We start from the raw sequence: 22,301 nt of genomic DNA, 5'->3' as shown, positions 1-22,301 counted from the left end.
GAAATGCACCAGATGCTGTGGCTTTGGAAATGCAGTTAGAAACGATTGGTTTACAAAATTGCACTGTGCTCAAACACAGGTATCATGGCTACATGAATTTGTTACAATGGTATGACAACATTCACAAAGAAGAATTTCCCCAACAACATTTTCGATAAAGTATATAACTGCAGAAAGGTGTGGGATGTGAAATATTTTGTGAATTGTAACTTGCAAGTAAAAAGAAATGTCATGTTTCACAAATACAATAAAATGCTAGTATTTTTACTTAGGTTGAATTTTTCTGTTAAACATGTCACTTTATAATTGTATTAATTTATTCAGAGTTGGTTAACTCCAAAGCCAGTATTGTACTGTGCAAAGTGTTGACTGCCCATACATGTGCAGTCGGCCCAGTCATCTGCTGGCACTCAGCCTAGATCTAAAATCCTATAGGCTACTGTCTGGCTGCCTGCTCAGAAGCTGTTTTCTCACCTCTGCCTGTAGGTGCCCTTCTCCCTACATATGCAGAATGGAAGCTGGAAGTTTGATTTAAAGGATTGCTTCAATTGAGAGAGGACTTTCAGCAGACTGAATATAAATCTTTCTTAGTGAGACTTGCAATACACCTTTGGATGAATTGGTACGATACCACGTAAGGAAAGTAATGATAAAAAAAGAAAAACATTGAACAACAAATTTTTAAATAGCCCATGAAAATTTATTTTTGTTTAAATGTAAATTTTATTTTACACTGTACAGAGCCTTAGGCATGTGTGTATCATCTTACATAACGTTACCAACATACACTACTCTCTCAATACAAAAATCAAATGTGTTCACATTTTATTGATGACTGTGTATATAGGTAAGACAAAAATAACAAAATGCATATAGCAACATCAGTTCAGTTGATGATGAGAAACATACAGAATAATACTATGGCAATTCTTACATGCCAATAGACAGTCTTAGCTACACTTCGCCTTTGCGTACCTTTCAGATACATCCTTCCAGTTGACTACATCAAAAATAGCCTTTACATAATCTGCTCTAACATTCTTGTATTGCAAATAATATGCATGTTCCCAAACATCAATACCAAACAGAGGTATCAGACCTGAGAAGAAATCAGTAAACAGCAATTAGAACCATGTACAAACAATATTTCAAAAGTGCTTTCTCACTGCACTGAATGATATTTTCACTATTAATTACTCAACTAGTTCATCTGCTCATTACAATCTACAGCAGTATATATAAAAATTAATATTTTCACAAGTTAACAAATGCCACTTAAAAACACACTGAGAATGTGAAACTTCTGAAACTTTGTTAAGGCTATCTCCTAATACCTCTGAAATAAGTTGAACACCACTAACTCAGAATAAATTACCACATTCTACTTTAACAAAACTTATTAGCCAAGACCTACCGGTAGTAGCTTGTAGAGGGTCTTGGTTGGCACATGCAGCCAGCTGCAATCTCTGTGTTTCTTTATTGTAGCCCAGCCAACCCCAACCTGAACCCTGTACTCCAACAGCAGCAGCAGATAACTTTGCCTTCATGTTTTCCAGTGATCCAAAGTCTCTTTTTATTGCTTCTAACAGCTCACCTTTAAGCATGAAAGACAAAATGTTACAATTATTTACTACTATTACAATATTAGAATAATTATGACACTTGTTGCATGCCTCAGTATATACCCATACCTGTCATATGAGCTGAAAAACCGAGATGGTGGAAAGAAAATGTGATAGGATGAAGACAGCAGTCAGAATGTTATACCACATGCAGCTATCTCACAACACACAGAGAAAAATATATCTACCTACTGGAAAAACTACCAAGATAAGGTTTACATATTTTCTCTACAAAAATAAAGCAGCTTTCACACACAAATGAATGAGTCAGCCGAATAATTCGTGAAGAATACTCAGCATGAGGATTCAAGCATTGACTCCAAGAAGAATGGCATTTACAAAATAGTTAAATTCACAGAGTCTGATGAGTTGACCATTACTTGCTTTCAGGAGCCAATATCCAATATGGCCGACAGAAACACACGAACAGGTAACAGGCACCCTAGCCTCCATATCGTTTATTCAGCTAGGAAAAAGGAACTGTGATAGAAGCTGTATCTCTCATTCATTCAAATGCTGTTTAATTTTTCAAATGTACTTGAAACTATCAAAAGTACAACAAACACATGCTCTTGGTGTGTGTGTATTTTTTTGAACGTGAGACCTGTGAGTCAAAGCACATAATGTTTCATACTTAAAAGGGATCTAGTGTGTTATTTGCCTGACAACAGCCAACTGTTATCACCCTATTTGCAAGATGCATTTGTATTAATTGGTGTTTTGTTGAGTTTGCGTGATCATGATGACATCCAGTGACAACAAAAAGTACGCTAGAGTTTGAAGTGCTATACTCCCCCCCCACTATACTTCATAAATAAAAATCTGAATAAACTGAATGGTGTAACCACCACCATTTTCAGAATGTCATTATCAGCAGACTTTAAGTCTTTGTTGGGTACGAGGTACCTGTCCAGGATTGTTCTTTCTTTTGATGCCCAGTACTCCCCACCTAGTCTCCATGAACCACCTTTGTGCCTTTCAGGCATGGTTCTTATGTCAAATGCTAGCACAAAATGTGTTCAGAAGTCTGTGCCTAATATAGGTTCCGAGATATTAGCAGTAACAAAAGATCACATGAACTGACTGGAGAAACCACAGCGATAGCGCACGCCTTTTGTCCAGAGGTGCTGATTAATGAATTATTAACTGCACTCAACCATGGTTGAACATATTATTTGTTCTGAGATGCATGACTGACAGGGAGTCTGCCGATGTTGGAGCCAGTGTCTACAGAGAACCCCTTACTGCTATGTTTGTCTGATGCATACACTTTTCAACATGGTAGAATATGCATGCAGGGGTGGGTGTTGTCAATGGCATGTAGACACGGCACTGTTGCTGCAGACACCTTTGTCCTTTAGGTACACACATGCTGATGTGCATTTAGTGGCATCTTGGCCAAAACACTTATGATATCAGCACACTTCACGCAAGTCTTCCCGCAGGTCTCATGTTTCGTATTTCAACATTGTTTGTTGTTGTTATGTTTAAGGTGCAAAAACGACTAGGGTCATAAATGTCCATATCAAAACTGCAGAACATGAAGACAAAGAGAGGAGTTAAAAACAAATACACATCAATCCCATTGACAGAAGAGAAGACAGCCAAAAACAGAGATGTTGAGAAAGGTCTATAAAATATGCCATAGAGAAACGGAGGTCTAGAACTTAAAATTAAATGGCCTTCATGATACTGCTAAGATGGATAAAAAGTAAAATGTGGTCCACATCCTGCGCATTGTTTGCTAAAACGGCTGATAACTCAGTCAACAAAACAAACAAGAACATAAGCAATTAAAAAAAGGGCATTTCATGAGGAAATGGCGGACTGTCAAAAGTTGAGCGCAATGTACACAAATTGATGGGGGAGCACCACTTAAAAAGTGGTGATGGCTAAAAAGACAGTGTCCAATATGCAACCTAGTTAAAATGATCTCCTCGCAGCAAGAGAGTCAAGAGGAGGTTGCCCAAGCCGTTGGGAGACGCTTAATAATCCGGAACTTGTTACCATGAAGGAAGGACCAGTGGTGATGCCAAAGTGATGCCACCTGCAGACAGACGGCAACACAGAGATCATTGGAGGGAATGTAAGAACTAATGGGCTGAGATACGAAGACTGCAGCCTTGGCAGCAGTGTCAGCAGCCTTGTTTCCTGTCAGACCAAGCGAGCAGGAACCCAAATAAACATGACAGTGGCTCCATCAAGACCTAGCAAGTGACAGCATTCTTGGACCCACTACCCTAAGGGATGGACAGTGTACAGCACACAGAGGCTTTCAAGGGCACTAAAAATCTGAGCAGATGACGCAATTGAAAAGCCTGTGTCACTGGATGTACTGCATGGCCTGATACAGGATGAAGAGCTATGCTGGCTTTAAATATCGAGCAGTGTTCCAGACGCCAACACTGAAAAACATCAGCACCAATGATTAAGTCACACCCAACACCAGTCAGTCAGTCCGAGGACCATCAGTGTACACAGAGATACTATCGCAAAGTTCTTCACGAAGGTCGTGAAACTGAAGGCGATAGAGCAAGGCTGGAGTAGTGTCCTTCAGAAGCAAATGAAGGCCATGGTGAACACGGACTGACGAAGCCAAGGTGGTGAAGAGTTCATACCCACCAAGTTGCACGTAGCGGGAGCAAGAGCCAAAAGCGAACTCCAGGAAGTAACAGAGAAGGGGGACGCACCCCATACTGGTGATCAAAGGAGTCATCGAAGAAGGATGCAAAAGATGGGCAGCCATGCATGGCAGTCAAATGGCATGCCTATCTGCTGACGAGAAAGTCGCGCTAGTGTATAAGGCACCATTGGCCAAACAGATGCTACGATGGCGGATAATATTAAGAAGGCGTCAGACGGACGGTCGGGCAGATTCACAAACGAAACACCCATAATGTAGTTTCAAATGGACAAGGGACTAAAAACGGAGGAGGGTGGTTCAGTCTGCTCCCCAGGTAGTACCACTGAGGACACACGGGACACTGAAGGACCGCATAAAGCAGTCTGCGAGGTAACACACGTGGGAGGATCAAGGAAGTTTCCTATCGAGCATGAACAGCAGGAATTTCTAAGTTTCAATGAACAGAAGAGCAACAGGCCCAAGATGTAAAGATGTTGGAGGAAACCAATTGCACTGCAAGAAATCCATACAGTTTTGTTAGTGGAAAAACAAGTCATTCTCAACGCAATGAGTAAAGACAATCGAGACACCACTGAAGATGCCGCTCACTGAGACAAGCCCGTGGAGAACTACAACAGATGACAAATTTGTCAACAAAAAGGGAGCCAGAGATGCCCGGCGGGAGATAGGCCATTATAGAGTTAAAGGCGATAAAGAGGACGTCACTCAGGACTTAACACTAATGCACACTGTTTTCCTGGATATAGGTGTCTGACAAGGCAAAACCCACACGTACCTTAAAAACTCTATCTTTCAAAAATTCCTGAAGGAAACGAGGCTTGTGGCCCGGGAAGCCTCATGTGTAGAGGGTATGGAGGATACCAGTCCTTCAGCAGGTGTTGTACGGTTTCTCCAAATCAAAAAACATGGCCACAATATGGGATTTCCGCAGAAAACCATTCACGGTATGGGTGGACAAAGTGATGAGATGCTAAACTGCACAACAGCGCATTCGAAATCCACACTGTGCAGTGGTTAGTAAATAGCTATACTCAAGCCACCATGCCAGCTGGTCAAGAATCATATGTTCCATCTTCTTGCAAATACAGCTGATGACAGAAATGGGGTGGTAGCTGGAAGGAACATGTTGGTCCTTACCAGGCTTACATATGGGTATGACAGTGGCTTCACGTCAACATCTGGGAAATATGCCCCCTGCCCAGATGACGTTGTACATATAAAGCAGACAGCGCTTGTCCACAAGAGAAAGGTGCTGCAACATCTGAATGTGAACGTCGTCTGGCCCTGGGTCAGAGGATCGGGATAAATTGAGAACATGATTGAGCTCCTTCACAGTAAAGGCAGCACTGTAGCACTCGTGACACTGAGAAGGGAAGGCTATCACCAGAACTTCCTCCACTTGTTTCCAACAGAGGAAGGCAGGGTGATAGTGGGAGGAGCTCAAAATCTCTGCAAAATGGCCGCCCAAGGTGTTGGAGGTATTAGTAGGGTCCACAATGACGTCTGCTACTGTCAAGCCACAAATTGGGAAACAGACCTTGGTCCCAGAGAGCTGTCGGAGGTTGGCCCACATGACGGAAGAGGGAGTGGAACTGTTAAAAGAATTAGCAATTGAAATCCAGCTAGCTTTTTCATTGTAGCGAAGAATGCAAGGACACTGCCCGCAAATGTCTGCAATGAATGCAGTTTGCCATCATAGGATGACGGTTAAAAATGTGGAGAGTATGTGTTCACGCACAAATTGCGTCACAGCACACCTCAGTCCTCCAACGGACCGGAACACGGTGTGGGAAAGAGGAAGTGCAAAGAATGGAATGTTTTCTAGTGGAAAGGATAATGTTTGTAAGATATTCTATCTGGTCATCACAACTGAGGTAATGTTGTTCATCAAAGGTCCCCAGGGAGGACTAAGCCTCCATCGGCCTTAGTAAGCTGCCACACATGGGTGTGCACGTACGTGGGATAGGGGTTAGTAAATGGGCAGCACATGGGAAATGGTTGCTAGAGTACCTGTCAGAAAACAGACCACTTGAGATGATGGGCAAGCTGGGCAGTGCGAAGGATAGGCCCAATACGACCAAACAGGAATAGGTGTACGTGGAGTCTGAAAGGAACGTGGGTGCTCCTGTGTAAGGCAGAGGAGGTTAAGTTGATTGAGAAGGTTAGTCAAGAGGACACCTCTCTGACAGTTTCTGAGGAAACCTAGTGACATAGAATGATGGAAGGATGTAAATGGTACAAAGGGAAAAGGTGAAGTGAGGAAGGAAATGGCATACTGAAACAGCTTGAAAGCAGATAAATCAGGGAGATGGGTCGACTATGAACGTCATCCGATTTGAGCAGCATGACTCCCCCATGAGATGGATTGGCATTCTCGGGGAGAAGGTAAAACGGACTGGGAAGAAATGCGAGAGCTCAAAGCAGTCCTGAGGGTGCAATTTTGTTTCCTGAAGGCAAGAGGTAGATGCTGCAATTGTAAGAGCAGACATAAATCCTCTTTGTTGGATCAAAGACAGCAAACATTCTATTGGAGGAGAGTCATGATGAGGAAAAAATGAAGGGGTATCACCTCGGTGGCTGCCGAGTACCAGCCTTCAAAGACTCGCTGCTACGGGGCACAGAGGCAGGAGGATCTTGCTCCGTGAGGTCTACACAAGTGTCCAGCATTCTTCAGTTGGTCTGTGGAGCCCAGGGCAGAAAAATGGTTAGTGGTGCACACCGGCGACACGGAGGTCGGCCAGATGAGGATATCTAGTGACGACACTGTTGAAGATTATCTTCGAGTCAGCGAAGGAGAAGACCATCAGCCTTTGTTTGACTTCTTAGAGCCTTTCTGACTGGCAGAGGAAGACTCAGATATCGTTTGGCTGGAGGAATGTACGAAGTATTCACGCGAGTATTCCTTCTGTCCTTTCTGCCCTGCCAGTTGTGTAGCTGGTGACTTTGCTCCATGAGGCAAAAAATTGGTGGCGAGATGCACAGCTGGAGGAGGAGACGGGGATGGATGCTGCCATGATGCAGGGAGTTTTCTCAACTGCAATGCTAAATTTAAGGTCACATGTCTGCGTGGCCATGTCCTCCGTGGAGTGAGATGTAGTAAGAACAGTAATGTAGGTGCCAGATGGTAGAATTTGGTTTCAAACTAGCCAACAACTTGTGAGCGACCAGGTAAGGCACTTTTTCCTTCACTCTGATTTCCCGGACAGCCAGCTGATCAAGATACTTGGGACAATCGTGGGAGGAGGCAGCAAAGTCAACATTGCAGTTGGTGCAGCAGGGAAAAGGAGATGAACAATCGCCCACATGGGCATCCCTCATCCCACCACTTTACACATTTGGCTGGTTGTTGAAAAGAATCTAGAGTGCAGTTGTAAGGATGACACTGGTAGCAGCACATCGGGTTCAGAATATACTGTCTGACTGCGATAACTTCATAACCTGCTTTGAAATTTGATGGAAGAACCACCCTACCAAATGTGTGAGGGAGAGTGTGAGTGTGGGCACTAAGGAGGCATCTACTTTTTTCATCACCCGATGTACTGCAATGACATCCTGATCAGAGAAGTATGTTTGGATTTCTGCCATGGTCAGAGCATCAAGAAGTCTAGTGTAACATCATGGGAAGAATTGAGCATTCAATGGGCCTTGGCACAAACAGGACAGCCATGGAGGTGTGAAGCTGCAAGCAGTTGTTGTGCTTGAGAATCAGAAGTGGTCTCCAAAGGAAAAGTGCCATTGCGTACATAAGAGCAGGCTTTTACAGGGCCAGCAATTGAATAATAAACGGTTTTACCACAGCAAAAGGCTGACCATCTTAAGTACATGAATCCACAAGGACCTGTGGTGCAGGTCAGAGGGTCTTTGAATCGATAGCCCTATTTCGTTTACATTTTGTAGTCACTGACTGTGAAGATGATTGGCTCATTGTGAGAAAATTCTCCACGATTGCCAGTGTCTCCGATGGCATACTCCTTCCAACTGGGGGCCCCCTTCAGAAGGGGGTGCACCCACCTTACGTGATTGTTCACACCTCACGTCACATCGCCCGAACAACTGACAGAGGGACCAATCAGCAATTTGGGAAGGTAGGAACTCAGGAAGTCACCCCTCTCTAGACCTGGCCTGTGCCAGGGGGAACATGCGAGAAGTACGCGTTATGCAGTCACCTCTTAAGCGTCAGACACATGGGCCGGCCTTCAGGAGTGCACTGGGAGGAAGAATGAAAAGAGGAACCTCAAATGCCGACAGGATACATTTCCAAAAACATCCCAGACATGTTCCCCAGGAAGGGGAAAAAGAACAGCAAGTAGATAGACATGCAGCATGGAAGGGAAAAGATGCTGCAAAGGCTGGGGCCTCAAGGTAGCCAAGCACAAACCTGCCAATTAGAAGTCAGCCACCTGGGGGCGTAGGGTCAACATTGCTTGTTGGAACTGACCTCTATTTCTGTAATTTGAGAATTGTCATTGCTGATGCATGAATAAATGCCTTATCAGTGCCTCCACTGTGGTTCTTAAGACCCTGATCTTATCTGAAACATTTCATGGGAATAGTAGTGATATTGAACACAGTTCAGTGTTTTAGTTTCAGTTGAGTTTGACTGCAGTTGATTCCATTTGACACATCTGACAATGTAACTGAAGTTGACTTGAGAGAGAGCAACAAGCTCTATTTGCAGCCTGCAGTAATTTTCTGGATGATCTCTCTTCATATACTGCCGATGCAATCTGCTTTGGAGCCAGAAGTAGTTACAGCCAAACATGTAACAAGTAACTGTCTGAAACTGCATAGCTGTGTAACAAGTTAAGCAGGTGTCGCCACAGCACCAACTGTGTTCTTTCATCTTGGTTGGTTGTTTTGGGGAAGGAGACCAGACAGCGTGGTCATCGGTCTCATCGGATTAGGGAAGGAAGTCGGCCGTGCCCTTTCAGAGGAACCATCCCGGCATTTGCCTGGAGTGATTTAGGGAAATCACGGAAAACCTAAATCAGGATGGCCGGATGCGGGATTGAACCGTCGTCCTCCCGAATGCTCTTTCATCTTGCTTTTCCTGATATAGCACCTGCCTGACTCTGAGCTCAATAGATTTTGTGCAGCAGGAGATGAATTGTTCTTTCAGCTTGCTGTAAGGTACCTGCCAGTGTGCCAGTGGATGCACTACAATGTTAATGTTGAGGTTTGCTGGTTTAAGTTGTTTACGTTGCTTTTCACCAAGGGGAACTGCTTGTGGTCACTGGTCAACTTCTGTTATCAGAATATGTTTTCCATCACCACAAACTATGTGTGTTATTGAGAAGGTGTGAGCGATAGCAGCCACAGTTGCAAGTGCTGCAGGGGATAAATGCTGAAACTGATGAATTCATACTGTAACCTTGTCTCTGCTATAGCAGTCACCATTACAGCTGGTCATGAAGTTATACGTATTACCTGAGCCTGCAGATACTAATCTTGGTTATCATCATCCTGCACTCTGTCAAAAGTATCCGCTGTGTTGCAATACATGTGTCTCATTGAATTCACACTGTCTTTGTTGTCCTATACAGGTTTCATGCTTGTATTTATCTGAATGACAAGTTCCAAAGCTTTTACTACATTCTGTAGCCTGCTAATTTCCTCAGCAACAATTTAGAGGTGCTAGCCATCTTTGCTCATTATCTCATTCGTAATTTGGCTGCTTACTATTTACGCTGTCTGCTGAACATAAATTACAGCACATAGTTCCAGAACGTACAGAATTCTTTATTACCGATCGCAAATGTTACAAACAGATAAAAAGAAAAAGGAAACTAAAACTATTAACCACACAGCTAATAATTAAGTGGCAGAGATCACAATGCAAACTTGATACTTCAGTTGTGCAACTTGGGCACCACTGCCACAGATACAGATGTGAAACCACATATCCAAAATTTAATGGCACAGTCGTTGCACCTTGAAAACACAAAGTGGCAGACCACGTATGTTTAGTTCATAAACACAAGTTTAGTAGTGCAAATTGATCATGACTAATCAGTTTCTATGTAATAAAACATTATCGCCAGCCTTATAATTGCATTACATATATCAGTATCTTGCTTAGACAAACCCAGTATCAATAGTGTCTGCACTACCACATGAAAAAACGAGGCATTGCGTGAATCTACCACAACACAATTAGTTCCTCTTTCCTCTACGAAGAAGGAACTCTTGTCTCAAAAAGCTAGGAAAGTTTGTTAATATCCATTTTTGTGTGTTTTGAGTTGCACCTCCTGAAGGGAAGTTATGACCATCCCAATAAGTATGTATATTATTTTTACTATTTTTAGAAGAAGAAAACAGTATAACAACTGAGAAGACTTCACTGTTTTTGACAATGGCCACAAAAGCTTGAAAACCTAAATAGTACAATGAAACTTTAGACACTGCAGGTAACTAGCAGTTATATTCTGAGGATATCACAAAGGACATTATTTTATGCAAAGCAGATCTCAGTTGATTGCAATAACTAATGCTTGCTCCAGAAAAGTGATAATCTTGATTTTAAAAAATACTGATAATCAGAAAACAATGAATATTGGTCCCATAGACATTCTTCTAGATAAATATAAACGCCTCAATAGTCATGGTTCTTATCTGGCTATGTGATGCTCTTCAGACAGGTTCTTTGCATTCCCAGTAGAGTCATTCTGACTGCTTCAAAATCTTTGTATTAGCAGTTTACAGTTTGGAAACATGCTGTGCTCTGAACCTCTCTCTGTATTTGACTTTTACCTCTTTCAACTATATACTAAAAAATGCTAATAACCCACCTCATCTCGTATCAGTGCAACAGATCTTTCCATGCACATACATGGAATTCCAGCTTTTAAACATTTGGATAGACATCTTAGACATATTTCTTGTAGCTTCAGCTCACAATGAATGATATGAACTTAATTGTGAGGATGACAATTGCAAGATTTTACTCGTAGTTACACATTTTCTGTTGGATTCAGATCAAGTTATTTGATGTGCCGGACATTGTGCAATGGGATGCCCCAGTGTTTGTCAAACTGAGAATGTAACAGCAGAAGCCTGTGAACAAAGCTGTTGTCCTCTTGGAAGATGGGAGTGTTAACAGCATACTCATCATGAAGATGTAGAAGAAAGGCCAGTACTTGGTCACCAAAATGTTGAGAAACATCCTGGTTCACATTCAAAGTAACCTGAATGTGTGGGTCAATAAGTCTGAACTACACCCTCCACTCTCTGCAGGTCAAACAAATCTTTGGGCTGCTGGTGCTCTTGATATCTTGCATGATTTCGAAAGTGACAAAACTGTAACTCAAATGCCACACTACATGCCTCAATTCAGCTGCTGCTCAATGTGTGTGTTGTTTAGCCAACTGAAGATGTGCCATTGTGAGGAAGAGCCTGTTACAAGGTATCAACCTCCAAATGTCCATTTCCAGTCATGTTTGAAACCATTGTTATTGACAAGTTGTGACAACTGTCTCTGCTCTCTGTCAGTTAAGAGCCTTTTACAAACAGTGTTCTTATGCCTTGTTAGATGGCTGTAAGTGCTACTCCATTCCTGACACATTTGATAGTTCGCACTTGCCCGTTATGTATGATGGAAACAAAAGAAGATGTGTCAGTTGTTTGTGTTATGCAGCCAATGAGAGAACAGCAAGTAGCAGGCATGCTTTGAAGTAATACATTTGGAAGAAAGAGTGAAATATTGCTGGAAACAAGAATTATAAATTTCATTGCTCCATGTTTGCGTCACAGATATTTAAACTGTGATAGTATCAGCAAACCAAAGACAGCTTTGCAACTCACGATACATTCAAAAAAGCAGTGAAACATTTCTCTGCTCTGTGTCGCTATGCAATTTATATGCGTGAGCACACTAAGTAAGTGGATCAATGTTTTTTAGTCAAATCATGGAGGAAGGTCGGTGGATCAATGTTTATTAATGTATCAAACATGTCATTATTATTAACAACATTGATCCATGTACCTTCTCCTATGACTGAATTAAAAAACACTGATACATTTACTCAAGGTGGTAGCTTCTGCTGCACTTTCAGATGATTCCATCCACACAAAACTGGCTTTTTAAGAGTCATTTCACCACATCTGATACATTTTCATGTCTCTGCAATTAATCCAAAAGACATACAGACGATGTCACCATGCAGAACTAAATCACTTAAATCGGTTCACATTATAACAATGGTGCTAGAAATATAGTGCCTCTGTTCTCACCTCTCTTTGGTAATGTCAACGAATTATCACACTGGCTACATGAAACTGAAGCATCACCAACCAATGAGCAGTAGATGAGCACAACCGTGACCGTCACCAGCCCTGCTGCTCTTCCTCAATACAGTGTTGCCAGCTACTACCTTTTTGTAAACTGTTTCCCAGATTCCTGTGCATGTAACAGGCAAGCTAGTGCTACCAATTGCCAATTCGAGGCCACCATTTTTGCATACCCCAAAATAATGACATCAGGTAAATAGGACTTTTATGTAACTTTTCAGGTTTATGATACAACAACCCTATTTTACCCTTTTAGTTAATGTATTTCAGCTTATAGTTTTTTTCAGAAATCCCACAATTAACATATTATACCTTGTTTCCGATTTTAGCACAGACCATGAGACTGACATCACTTGCTAAAATAATTCAGGAAAATTGCATCTTCACCTCCAGTTTTAATATAATACTACTTAATACAAGCTAACAGCATACCAATTCATTCTAAAACTACATTGCATTAACATGCAATTCTTCTGCACACAGCCTCAATCTTCAGTAAAGCAGTCCTTAGTTCTCAATTGCTTTATCTTATAACAATGAATATTTCAATCTAAATTCCACAGCCATTCAGTATAATCATCCCAACACACTTCAGCTGTCTCCGTACAGTCACTCATCTATGGTATCACTATTTCATTCATCAGCACTTGTAAACCACAACAGGTGGGGTACCACTTGGAGACAGTGTGCACTGTACACAAGTGTTCTCAATGAAAAACATCTTCAGTTCTTTCATTTTGAAATTTAATAAGAGAAAAAGCTGTATTTATCAATAAATGTAGCTCCTGCATGTCACTTCAAGCTGAACATAACCAACATACAAGTAGTGATTCTTCTGGCAGATACAATGGAGACACCAAAGTCCCCATCACTTCTAATCTAATACCTACTTCTAATAAGTTCCTCTGGCACATTTTATATCACTTTAAACCTTAAAAACACTGACTAACAGGTAACTGCAAGGAATCTCTTCAGGATAGCTTCTGGCTTCTGTAAAAGATCCACTTACTATCAGCACAGAGTCATCTCACACCATAAGATGCTCGTACGACTGAATGAAAGTAAGTAAGATCACTTATCTTCAAATAATCTTAAGAAATTAAAAGTATTTATTACAATAGCCCACAAGTGTATCCTCTCATCATATATATTTTCTGAAACTCTACAGTGGCAAAAACAACAAAAAGGAAATTGGGTAAGTATAGGTATAACAGCCCTTGCTCAGTCAAACAAGAATTGGAAAGAAATTGACCACGACCTTTCAAAAGAAATCATTCCAGCACATGCTGAAGTACTTTAAGAAAACTACAGAAACCAATGGCTGAATGGACAGATGCAGATTTGAACCCAATTACACCATAGTACAGTGACTTACCACACAGCACGGGCAGAAAAATTTATTCTATACTGTCCACTTATCATGAAATACTGAAGTGTGATTTAGTTACATAACACACTGCATATGTTAGTCACAAGGCAGAAATGCTATCACACACAAGATGCAGGTACTCATAGCAGGGGTAATACTATAATAAAGTGTGTAATGAACTCACCTTCTGCACTGCCACCACATGGAGACAGATTTTGCCAAAATATTGTGTGATTGATGTGGCCACCACCATTAAATTTCAGTGCTGGGGCTAAGCTTATTATTGTACTAATATCATCTGAAACCAACAAACTAAGTTTGATTCTACATTTATTTATTTTGGAATATTACTTCACTTCTGCAGTAAGTCAACAAACTTTTTGCCTTCGCTTCCTGAAGTTTCTCTTCTGCAACATTTAAATTATTTACGTATGTTGCATGGTGTTTGGAATGATGAAGTTTCATGATTTCTGCACTGATGACTGGCTCCAATGCATTGTAATCATATGGCAAATCTGGTAAAGTATGCTTTTCACGTTTCTCAGCAGACATCACATTTGCATTGTATCTGAAAAATAAAGAGTCCAGTTACATTTCTGTTACACCAGAAATACAAATGTCTTCATCAAGTTTGTTTTAGGCATTTGTCACATGTAATATTAGGAACTACTTTCCAACTACTAAAGGCATTGCTACCTTTACTGTCCTCCTGTGATGACAATGAGCTAACATCTTGAAATCTCACCTCAACCCTTCATTAGTTTCCCAGTTGTTGCTTACTCTAACAAACTCAGCATATTTAAGCCAAGAAATGTTAATTACAAAAATTAAGCAAAACTCAAACACATTAATTACATTTATAAATAAAAATTCCTGTTATTAGCTAACAATGTAAATTTAAGTCCTGGCTAGAGTGACTGAAATACCGAAACATTCGCTACTGGGTATTGGCTCTGACCCACGGCATCAGCAAAATGACAGACACAAGCAACTCCTGCAAACCCAAAATGACAACCAAGAAATCACTGGACAGATGGTATATATAGGCACAAGAGAGGTAATAGAAGAAAAACTTCAACTAATTGAAGAAAGATGGAAATACAAAAATGATTATGGAAAGAAAGGAGAGCAAGAGGAATATTCGATACTAGTCTGTGGCTTTGACCTGTGACATAATGTTAATGGGCGCTGTGACATCACCTTTTAGTGTGTATTTTCACAGTTCGGTTGTTAGCTGTCAAAGCCAACGAATGTGAAAGCAGAAAACCTGGTGTGGTGACAGATTGGTCTGTAAGCTTAGCACCTTTGGGGAGAAAGGTGGAGAGATGGGGAGGGAATTGGTAATTATACCATGTTGCAGCTGCCATATTGTTCACAACATTTGTTGCACATTTCTTATGTCACTGGTCAAAGGCAACTACTAGTATTGCATATTCATCTTCATCCAGGACAGAAATGAAACAATATTTGTCAATTACAAATGAAATAAACAGGAAAAGTAGGGAAGCCAAGGTGAAAAGACTGCACACAACAGGAAAAAAAAATATCAGTGATGTTAAAAGCAAAGGCTTTTATCATCTGTAATGTAAGATTAATTCCACTGTTAAACAGAGGAGTGATCAACTAAATGAAAAGTGTACACAGGAGGTCTCTGAGTGGAAGGTCTTGACTGATGATGTGATAGAAGATTTAATGGGGGCTGATACAGAAGGATCCAATATTATAGTATTAGTTTAACAGAGCTGTGATCAAATAAGGAAGAAGGCACAGAATATTTTTTGGAATTTCTAGAGTCACTGGGGGAAGTAGCAACCAAATGACTACTGAAGTTGATGTGAAGAATCTGTGAGTCAGAATGTAAAATTATTCATGCCACCCAAAAGACAGCGAGGAGAGATAACTGCGAGAACGATAGAGCTACCAGGTTAACAGCTCATGCATCCAAATTGCTAGCAAGAATAATGTACAGCACAAAGTAAAAGAAAATTAGGATCAGTTAGATGATGGTCTATTTGGCTTTAGGGAGGATACAATGACCACCAGAGTGGCAGTTCTGTCATTGTGCTTGATAATGGAAGCAAGACTTGAGAGACCTCAAAGAAATTTTCATATGATTTCTCGAACTAGAAAAAGGAATTGACAACCTAAAATAGAGCAAGATGTGCAAAATTCTCAGAAAAACTGGGGTAAGCTATAGGGAAAGACTGGTAATACACAATATGTATAAGAACCAAGAAGGATAACAAGGATGGAATACCAAGAACAAAATGCTCACATTAAAAACAGAGCAAGACTGGATACAGTCTGTCTCACCTACTGTTCGTTCTCTACACTGAAGAAGAAATGGTAGAAATACAAAAAAGGTCCAGGATTGAGATTAAAATTCAGGTGGAAAGGATATCAATGTCAAGACTTGCTGATGAAATTGCTAAAGTGAGGAAGAATTACAGGATCTGTTGAATGGAATGAATAGTCACAGAGCATCCACTGTGGACTGTGTGTGTTATGAAGAAAGATGAAATAATGAGGAATAGCAGAAACAAGATTAGTGAGTAACTTACTATCGAAATTGGGGACCAAGAAGTTTGCAAAGTGAAGGAATTTTGATAGCTTGGAAGCAAAGTAACATGACAGGCAAAGCAAGGACAACACAAGAAATTGACTAGTCACGCAAAGAAGGCATTACTGGACAAAAGACGCCTAGTAGAATCAAACAACAGCCTTCATTTGAGGAAGAAATTTCTGAGGATGTGTGCTTGGAATGCAGCATTATATGGAAATGAATCATGGACTACAGGAAAATAAAGAAGTTCTGCATTTGGGATGTGGTGGATGCTATAGAAAGATGCTGAAAATTAGGTGGAATGATAAATGAGGTTTTCCACAAAATCAGCAGTGAGAGAAACATGAGTAAAACACTGAAGAACATGGTGCAGAATGACAGGAGATGTTACAACATCAGGGGCAAACTTCCATGGTACTAGTGGTAGCTGTAAAGGGTAAAGATTGTAGGAGAATACATCCAACAAATAACAGAGTACACTGCATCCAAGTCCTACTCTGAGATGAAGAGGATGGCACAGGAGAGGAATTCATAACAAGCCACAACAAATCATTCAGAAAACTGAAAATTGGAAGTCTCATGCAACTGTAATAAACACTAGACAACAGCAATTCAATCATAAAAAATATATTCATAATAATTTAAACACCAATATGACAACCCCCCCCCCCAACTCCACTGAAACAAGGAACAAATATCAAAGTTAAAAAAGAATCCATTAATCTCATATGATAAATCTTTCTGTTCTAACCCAAGAATGCCAATTTATCGCTCAAACAGTTCACACACAGGGAAGACAAGGTACAATACAATTAGCAATATACAACTAACTAATGGCCTATACAGCCAACAGTTCCAACAGGAGGTGCACCTGGCACATTGCACACGCAACTGCTATTATGTTAGCGGGTCAGGTGGCCTCTAGAGGCTGAATCAAGCATAAACTTCACGTGCAAAGTAAAAAGTGGTGCACACACGAGACTGGTAGTTACAGCACTTTCCTTTAAAAAATACAATTGGTAATGTTACCTTCAATCAAACAATATAGTTAAACTAAACTCCATCCTACCAACCAACCATACATACAAATAAACCTGTAACATGCCAATGTGAAGATATATTTGGTATCATCAACATCAATTAACCATAAAGCTGAAATGAAATAATCAGTTCCCACCAAACATGTATCAAAACATTTATTATAAAAACAAAATATCTAGGCTAGTGAGGAAGATGGAGAAAGGGGGTGGGGCAGCTCCAGTCAATATACAAACCAAATAACAAAAAATAAATACGACTAAATAACACCACTTTCCCTCAGACAAGCAAGCAAAAACGCATTAAGTTGTGCAAACAACATTGTAACCTGACAGTCAAATTTATTTAGAAAACAGTTTACTCTTGAATCAGAGCTGATAAAAACATGGGTATTTTTTAAAAACCCAAACCGGTGTATAAAATTGGGTTTTTATGGGTTGTACTTTTTTTTGTTTTGACAAACAGTTAAGTTCAAATTCTTGTGATAAAGTTACTAAAAACACTAACCCATTCTTACAACTACCTTATTAGTGCCTCATTTCTTTCCCTACCGGCACTGCATCTACTGAGAAATGCTTCTCCACCTACAGACATGTTTGGCCAAATTCAATAAATGGCTGATTCCATGTGAAACTGAGCCTCAGACTTATTTTAATTCTCTTGATTTTAGCTTGGGAATGAGAAAACCCAATAAATACATCTAGTGACCAGTAAAGCAGTGTTTAATGTGCAAATAACCACATATGAGTGTTGAAAGTAAGTATATCCCATCTGGGACACTTTTTTTGTATTATTACTGAAATCTAAACCATTTAACACTTGGTATTTTTAAGTTACATTGCTTGGTGTAACAAGCGAATTAATGGTTTAACCAATAATGACTTCTTATTTATTCAGAAAACGGGAAAAACAATGTCAGCACAAAACAGAGAGAACTTTGAGAAAAGTTCAGAAAGATGCCAGCAAAGACAGCTTATCCATAAAAATAAAGAAAGAGACCATAATAGAAAAAGATGGGAAAACATGAAGACTAAGGCATCTTCTTTCGAAAAGTTTTAATCGAACATTGTAAGAACGAAGCTGAAATGAAAAGGAAGTACAGGCTTAAGTTAAAATCCACAGTGAGTGAAGATGAGTTGGTGATCTGAGCTTCTCAGGTATGGTCATATGTCTTCAGCCCCCGCCATGTAGTTTCTCGGGTACAGAAGGTGCTTCCTTTCAGCCACTCAAAAAAATCAGCTTGTATGGGAAAGCCTGCCTAGAAGGTAGCAAGTGGATTTTCTTAGGAGACAAGAAAACACCTTGTAAACTTACAGGTATTAATCTGCTCAGAATACAAAACTTTTTCACAAGTGATTTTGTTACCTTGTATGAAGGATATCAAGTCTATTATAAATGCCCAGCAGCTGGCAAAATAGCTTGCAGACACATTACATGAATTTGACAGTAAAGGAAAATTCTTTTTTTAAGTACAAATATCCACGTATTGAAATCAAGTTTTTCAAATTACACCTGGAGTTATACTCTCTCATCTATACAAATTCTGAGATGAGGGATGAACAACTATAATTTGAAGACTTGTAGACAAATTATCTTGGACATGTTACAGGTCAGAATCCCATGTCTACAAGATCATGCCAAGAACTTTTTGTTGGCGTTTCAAAATGCAAGATATCAGCCAAATACAACTGTGCAACTGCACAGAGGACTTTTCTTGGAGAAAACTGAGAAATACAGATAATCTGACAATACAATGAAAAGAGTAACCGCCACTCAGCATATAGCAAACATATTGAGTTGCAGGAAGGTACAACAATAAGACTGTCAGAAAGTAAGCTTTTGACCAACAAAGCCTTCATAAGAAATAGGCACCACACACATACACTATGTGATCAAAAGTATCTGGACACCTGGCTGAAAATGACTTACAAGTTCGTGGCGGCACCCTCCATTGGTAATGCTGGAATTCAATACGGTGTTGGCCCACCCTTAGGCTTGATGACAGTTTCCACTAATGCAGGCATATGTTCAATCAGGTGCTGGAAGGTTTCTTGGGGAACGGCAGCCAATTCTTCATGGAGTGCTGCACTGAGGAGAGGTATTGATGTCAGTCGGTGAGGCCTGGTACGAAGTCGGCATTCCAAAACATCCCAAAGTTGTTCTATAGGATTCGGGTCAGGACTGTGTGCAGGCCAGTCTATTACAGGCATGTTATTATCAAGTAACCACTCCACTACAGGCCGTGCATCTCAATCAGGTGCCCAATCATGTTGAAAGAGGCAATCGCCATCCCCAAACAGCTCTTCAACAGTGGGAAGCTAGAAAGCGCTTAAAACATCAGTGTAGGCCTCTGCTGTGATAGTGCCATGCAAAACAACAAGGGGTGCAATCCCCCTCCATGAAAAACACGCCCACACGATAACACCACCGCCTCCGAATTTTACTATTGGCACTACACACACTGGCAGATGACGTTTACCGGGCGTTCTCCATACTCGCACCCTGCCATCGGATCGCCAGATTGTGTACCGTGATTTGTCACGCCACACAATGTTCTTCCACAGTTCAATCGCCCAATGTTTACACTCCTTACACCAAGCGAGGCGTCATTTGGCATTTACCAGCATGATGTGTGGCTTATGAACAGCCACTCGACCATGAAATCCAAGTTTTCTCACCTCCCACCCAACTGTTATAATACTTGCAGTGGATCCTGATGCAGTTTGGAATTCCTGTGAGATTGTCTGGACAGATGTCTGCCTATTACACATTACAACCCTCTTCAACTGTCCGCGGTCTCTGTCAGTCAACAGACGAGGTCGACCTATACGCTTTTGTGCTGTATGTGTCCCTTCACGTTTCCACTTTACTATCACATCGGAGACTAAACCTAGGGATGTTTAGGGGTGTGTAAATCTCACTTACACACATATGACACAAGTGACACCCAATCACCTGACCTCGTTCGAAGTCCACGAGTTCCGCGAAGTGCCCCATTCTGCTCTCTCACGATGTCTAATGACTATTGAGGTCGCTGTTAAGGAGTACCTGGCTGTAGGTGGCAGCACACTGCACCTAATAGGAAAAACGTATGTTTTGGGGGTGTCCAGATACTATTGATCTCTCAGTGTATGATCACACAAATGCAACTCACACACACATGACCATAGTCTCTGGCTGCTGAGGTCAGACTGCAGGCAGGAGTACATGATGGGAGGAGCAATTGGGTGATGGGGTAAGGAGGAGGTTGGGGCAAGGAGGGGGAGGGAAAGCAGGGTAAGGGTGGGGGTTAGTAAAGTGCTGCTTGTGGGAGCACCCAGGGACAAGGTGGATAAAGGGTAGGGCAGCTAGGCAATTCGGGTGGGAGGGGGGTGGGGTTGTTAAATGGGCGGCAGAGTGGGGGGGGGGGGGGGGGAGTAACAGAAAAGGAGAGAAGTGAAAGGATAATGGGTGTGTTGGTGGAACAGAGGGCTGTGTTGTGTTGGAATGGTAACAGGGAAGGGGTAAGATGGAGGAAATGAGGGTTAGACGAACATAGGATATATTGCAGTGAGAATTCCCACCTGCACAGTTCAGAAAAGCTGGTGGGTGGGAAGGATCCAGATGCCTCAGGCTGTGAAGCAGTCACTGAAATGAAGACATCGAGATGGGCAGCGTGCTCAGCAACAGGGTGCTCCAGCTGTTTCTTGGCCACAGTTTGTCGGTAGCCATTGATGCGGACAGACAGTTTGTTGATATTAATGCCCATGTAGAACACAGCAGAATGGTTGCAGCTTAGCTTGAAGATCACATGACTGGTTTCACAGGTAGCCCTGCCTTTGATGGGATAGGTGATCCTTCTAACTGGACTGAAGTAGGTGGTGGTGGGATGATGTATGGGACAGGTCTTGCCTCTAGGTCTTCTACACCGACATGAGTCATGAGGCAAGCAGTTGGGAGCAGAGGTTGCGTAGGGATGGACGAGGATATTGTGTAGGTTCAGTGGGCAGTGGAATACCACTGTAGGAGGGGTGGGAAGGATCGTGGGTCAGGTATTCCTCATTTCAGGGCACAATGAGAGATAGTCAAGCCCTGGTGTTGAATGTTATTCAGCTGTTCCAGTCCTGGGTGGTATTGAGTCATGAGGGGAATGCTCCTCTGTGGCCTGATGGTGGGACTTTGAGAGTTGGTCGGTGACTGGAGAGATAAGGCATGGGATTTGTTTTTGAACAAGGTTGGTGGGGGGGGGGGGGGGGAGGGGCTGGGTGGTAATTACGGGTTGTGAAAGCCTCAGTGAGACACATGGTATATCTCGAGAGGGACCATTCGTCACTACAGTTGCAACAGCCACTGGTAGCCAGGCTATATGGACGAGACTTCTTGGTATGTAATGGGTGGCAGCTATCAAAGTGGATGTATTGATGGTAGGTAGTAGGTTTGATATCGATGGAGATATTGATGCGGCCATCTTTGAGGTTGAGTGGGGCCAGGTGTAGCAAATGGGGGAGAATGTGTTGAGGTTCTGAAGAAATGTGGATAGGTTGTCTTCAACCTCAATTCAAATCACGAGCATGTCATCAACAAATCTGAAACAGGAGAGATGTTTGGGATTTTTTTTTTCCTGGTTTTAGGGCGCACAACTTCAATGGTCATTAGCGCCCAGACTACATTAGGAATGCACCACGAGGCACAAGTTTAAAAACAGCAACTAAAAGGGAAAACACGATAAAAGACAGATTGACAGGCATAGAATAAAAAAACAGCATAATCAAATGTCCTTAGACATGTTTGTCAAGGTGA

At 41.4% G+C, this 22,301-nt stretch overlaps 1 protein-coding gene across 1 annotated transcript in view; it reads right to left on the bottom strand.

The window, feature by feature from the left end:
* Positions 1-678: 678 nt before the first annotated feature.
* LOC126236105 (superoxide dismutase [Mn], mitochondrial) overlaps positions 679-22,301 on the bottom strand; it is a 57,081-nt gene continuing 35,458 nt past the window's right edge. The window contains exons 2-5 of the mRNA XM_049945174.1: positions 14,299-14,489; positions 14,106-14,219; positions 1,415-1,594; positions 679-1,099 (exon numbers count right to left, since the gene is read on the bottom strand). Coding sequence (XP_049801131.1) covers positions 951-1,099; positions 1,415-1,594; positions 14,106-14,219; positions 14,299-14,489 — 634 coding nt within the window. The 3' untranslated portion in view covers positions 679-950. The remainder of the gene's footprint in view (positions 1,100-1,414; positions 1,595-14,105; positions 14,220-14,298; positions 14,490-22,301) is intronic.

The sequence above is a fragment of the Schistocerca nitens genome, chromosome 2, assembly GCF_023898315.1.
Source record: "Schistocerca nitens isolate TAMUIC-IGC-003100 chromosome 2, iqSchNite1.1, whole genome shotgun sequence".
NCBI lineage: Eukaryota > Metazoa > Arthropoda > Insecta > Orthoptera > Acrididae > Schistocerca > Schistocerca nitens.
The sequence above is the reverse complement of the archived record's forward strand: the minus strand, read 5'-3'. Positions and strand labels throughout refer to the sequence as shown.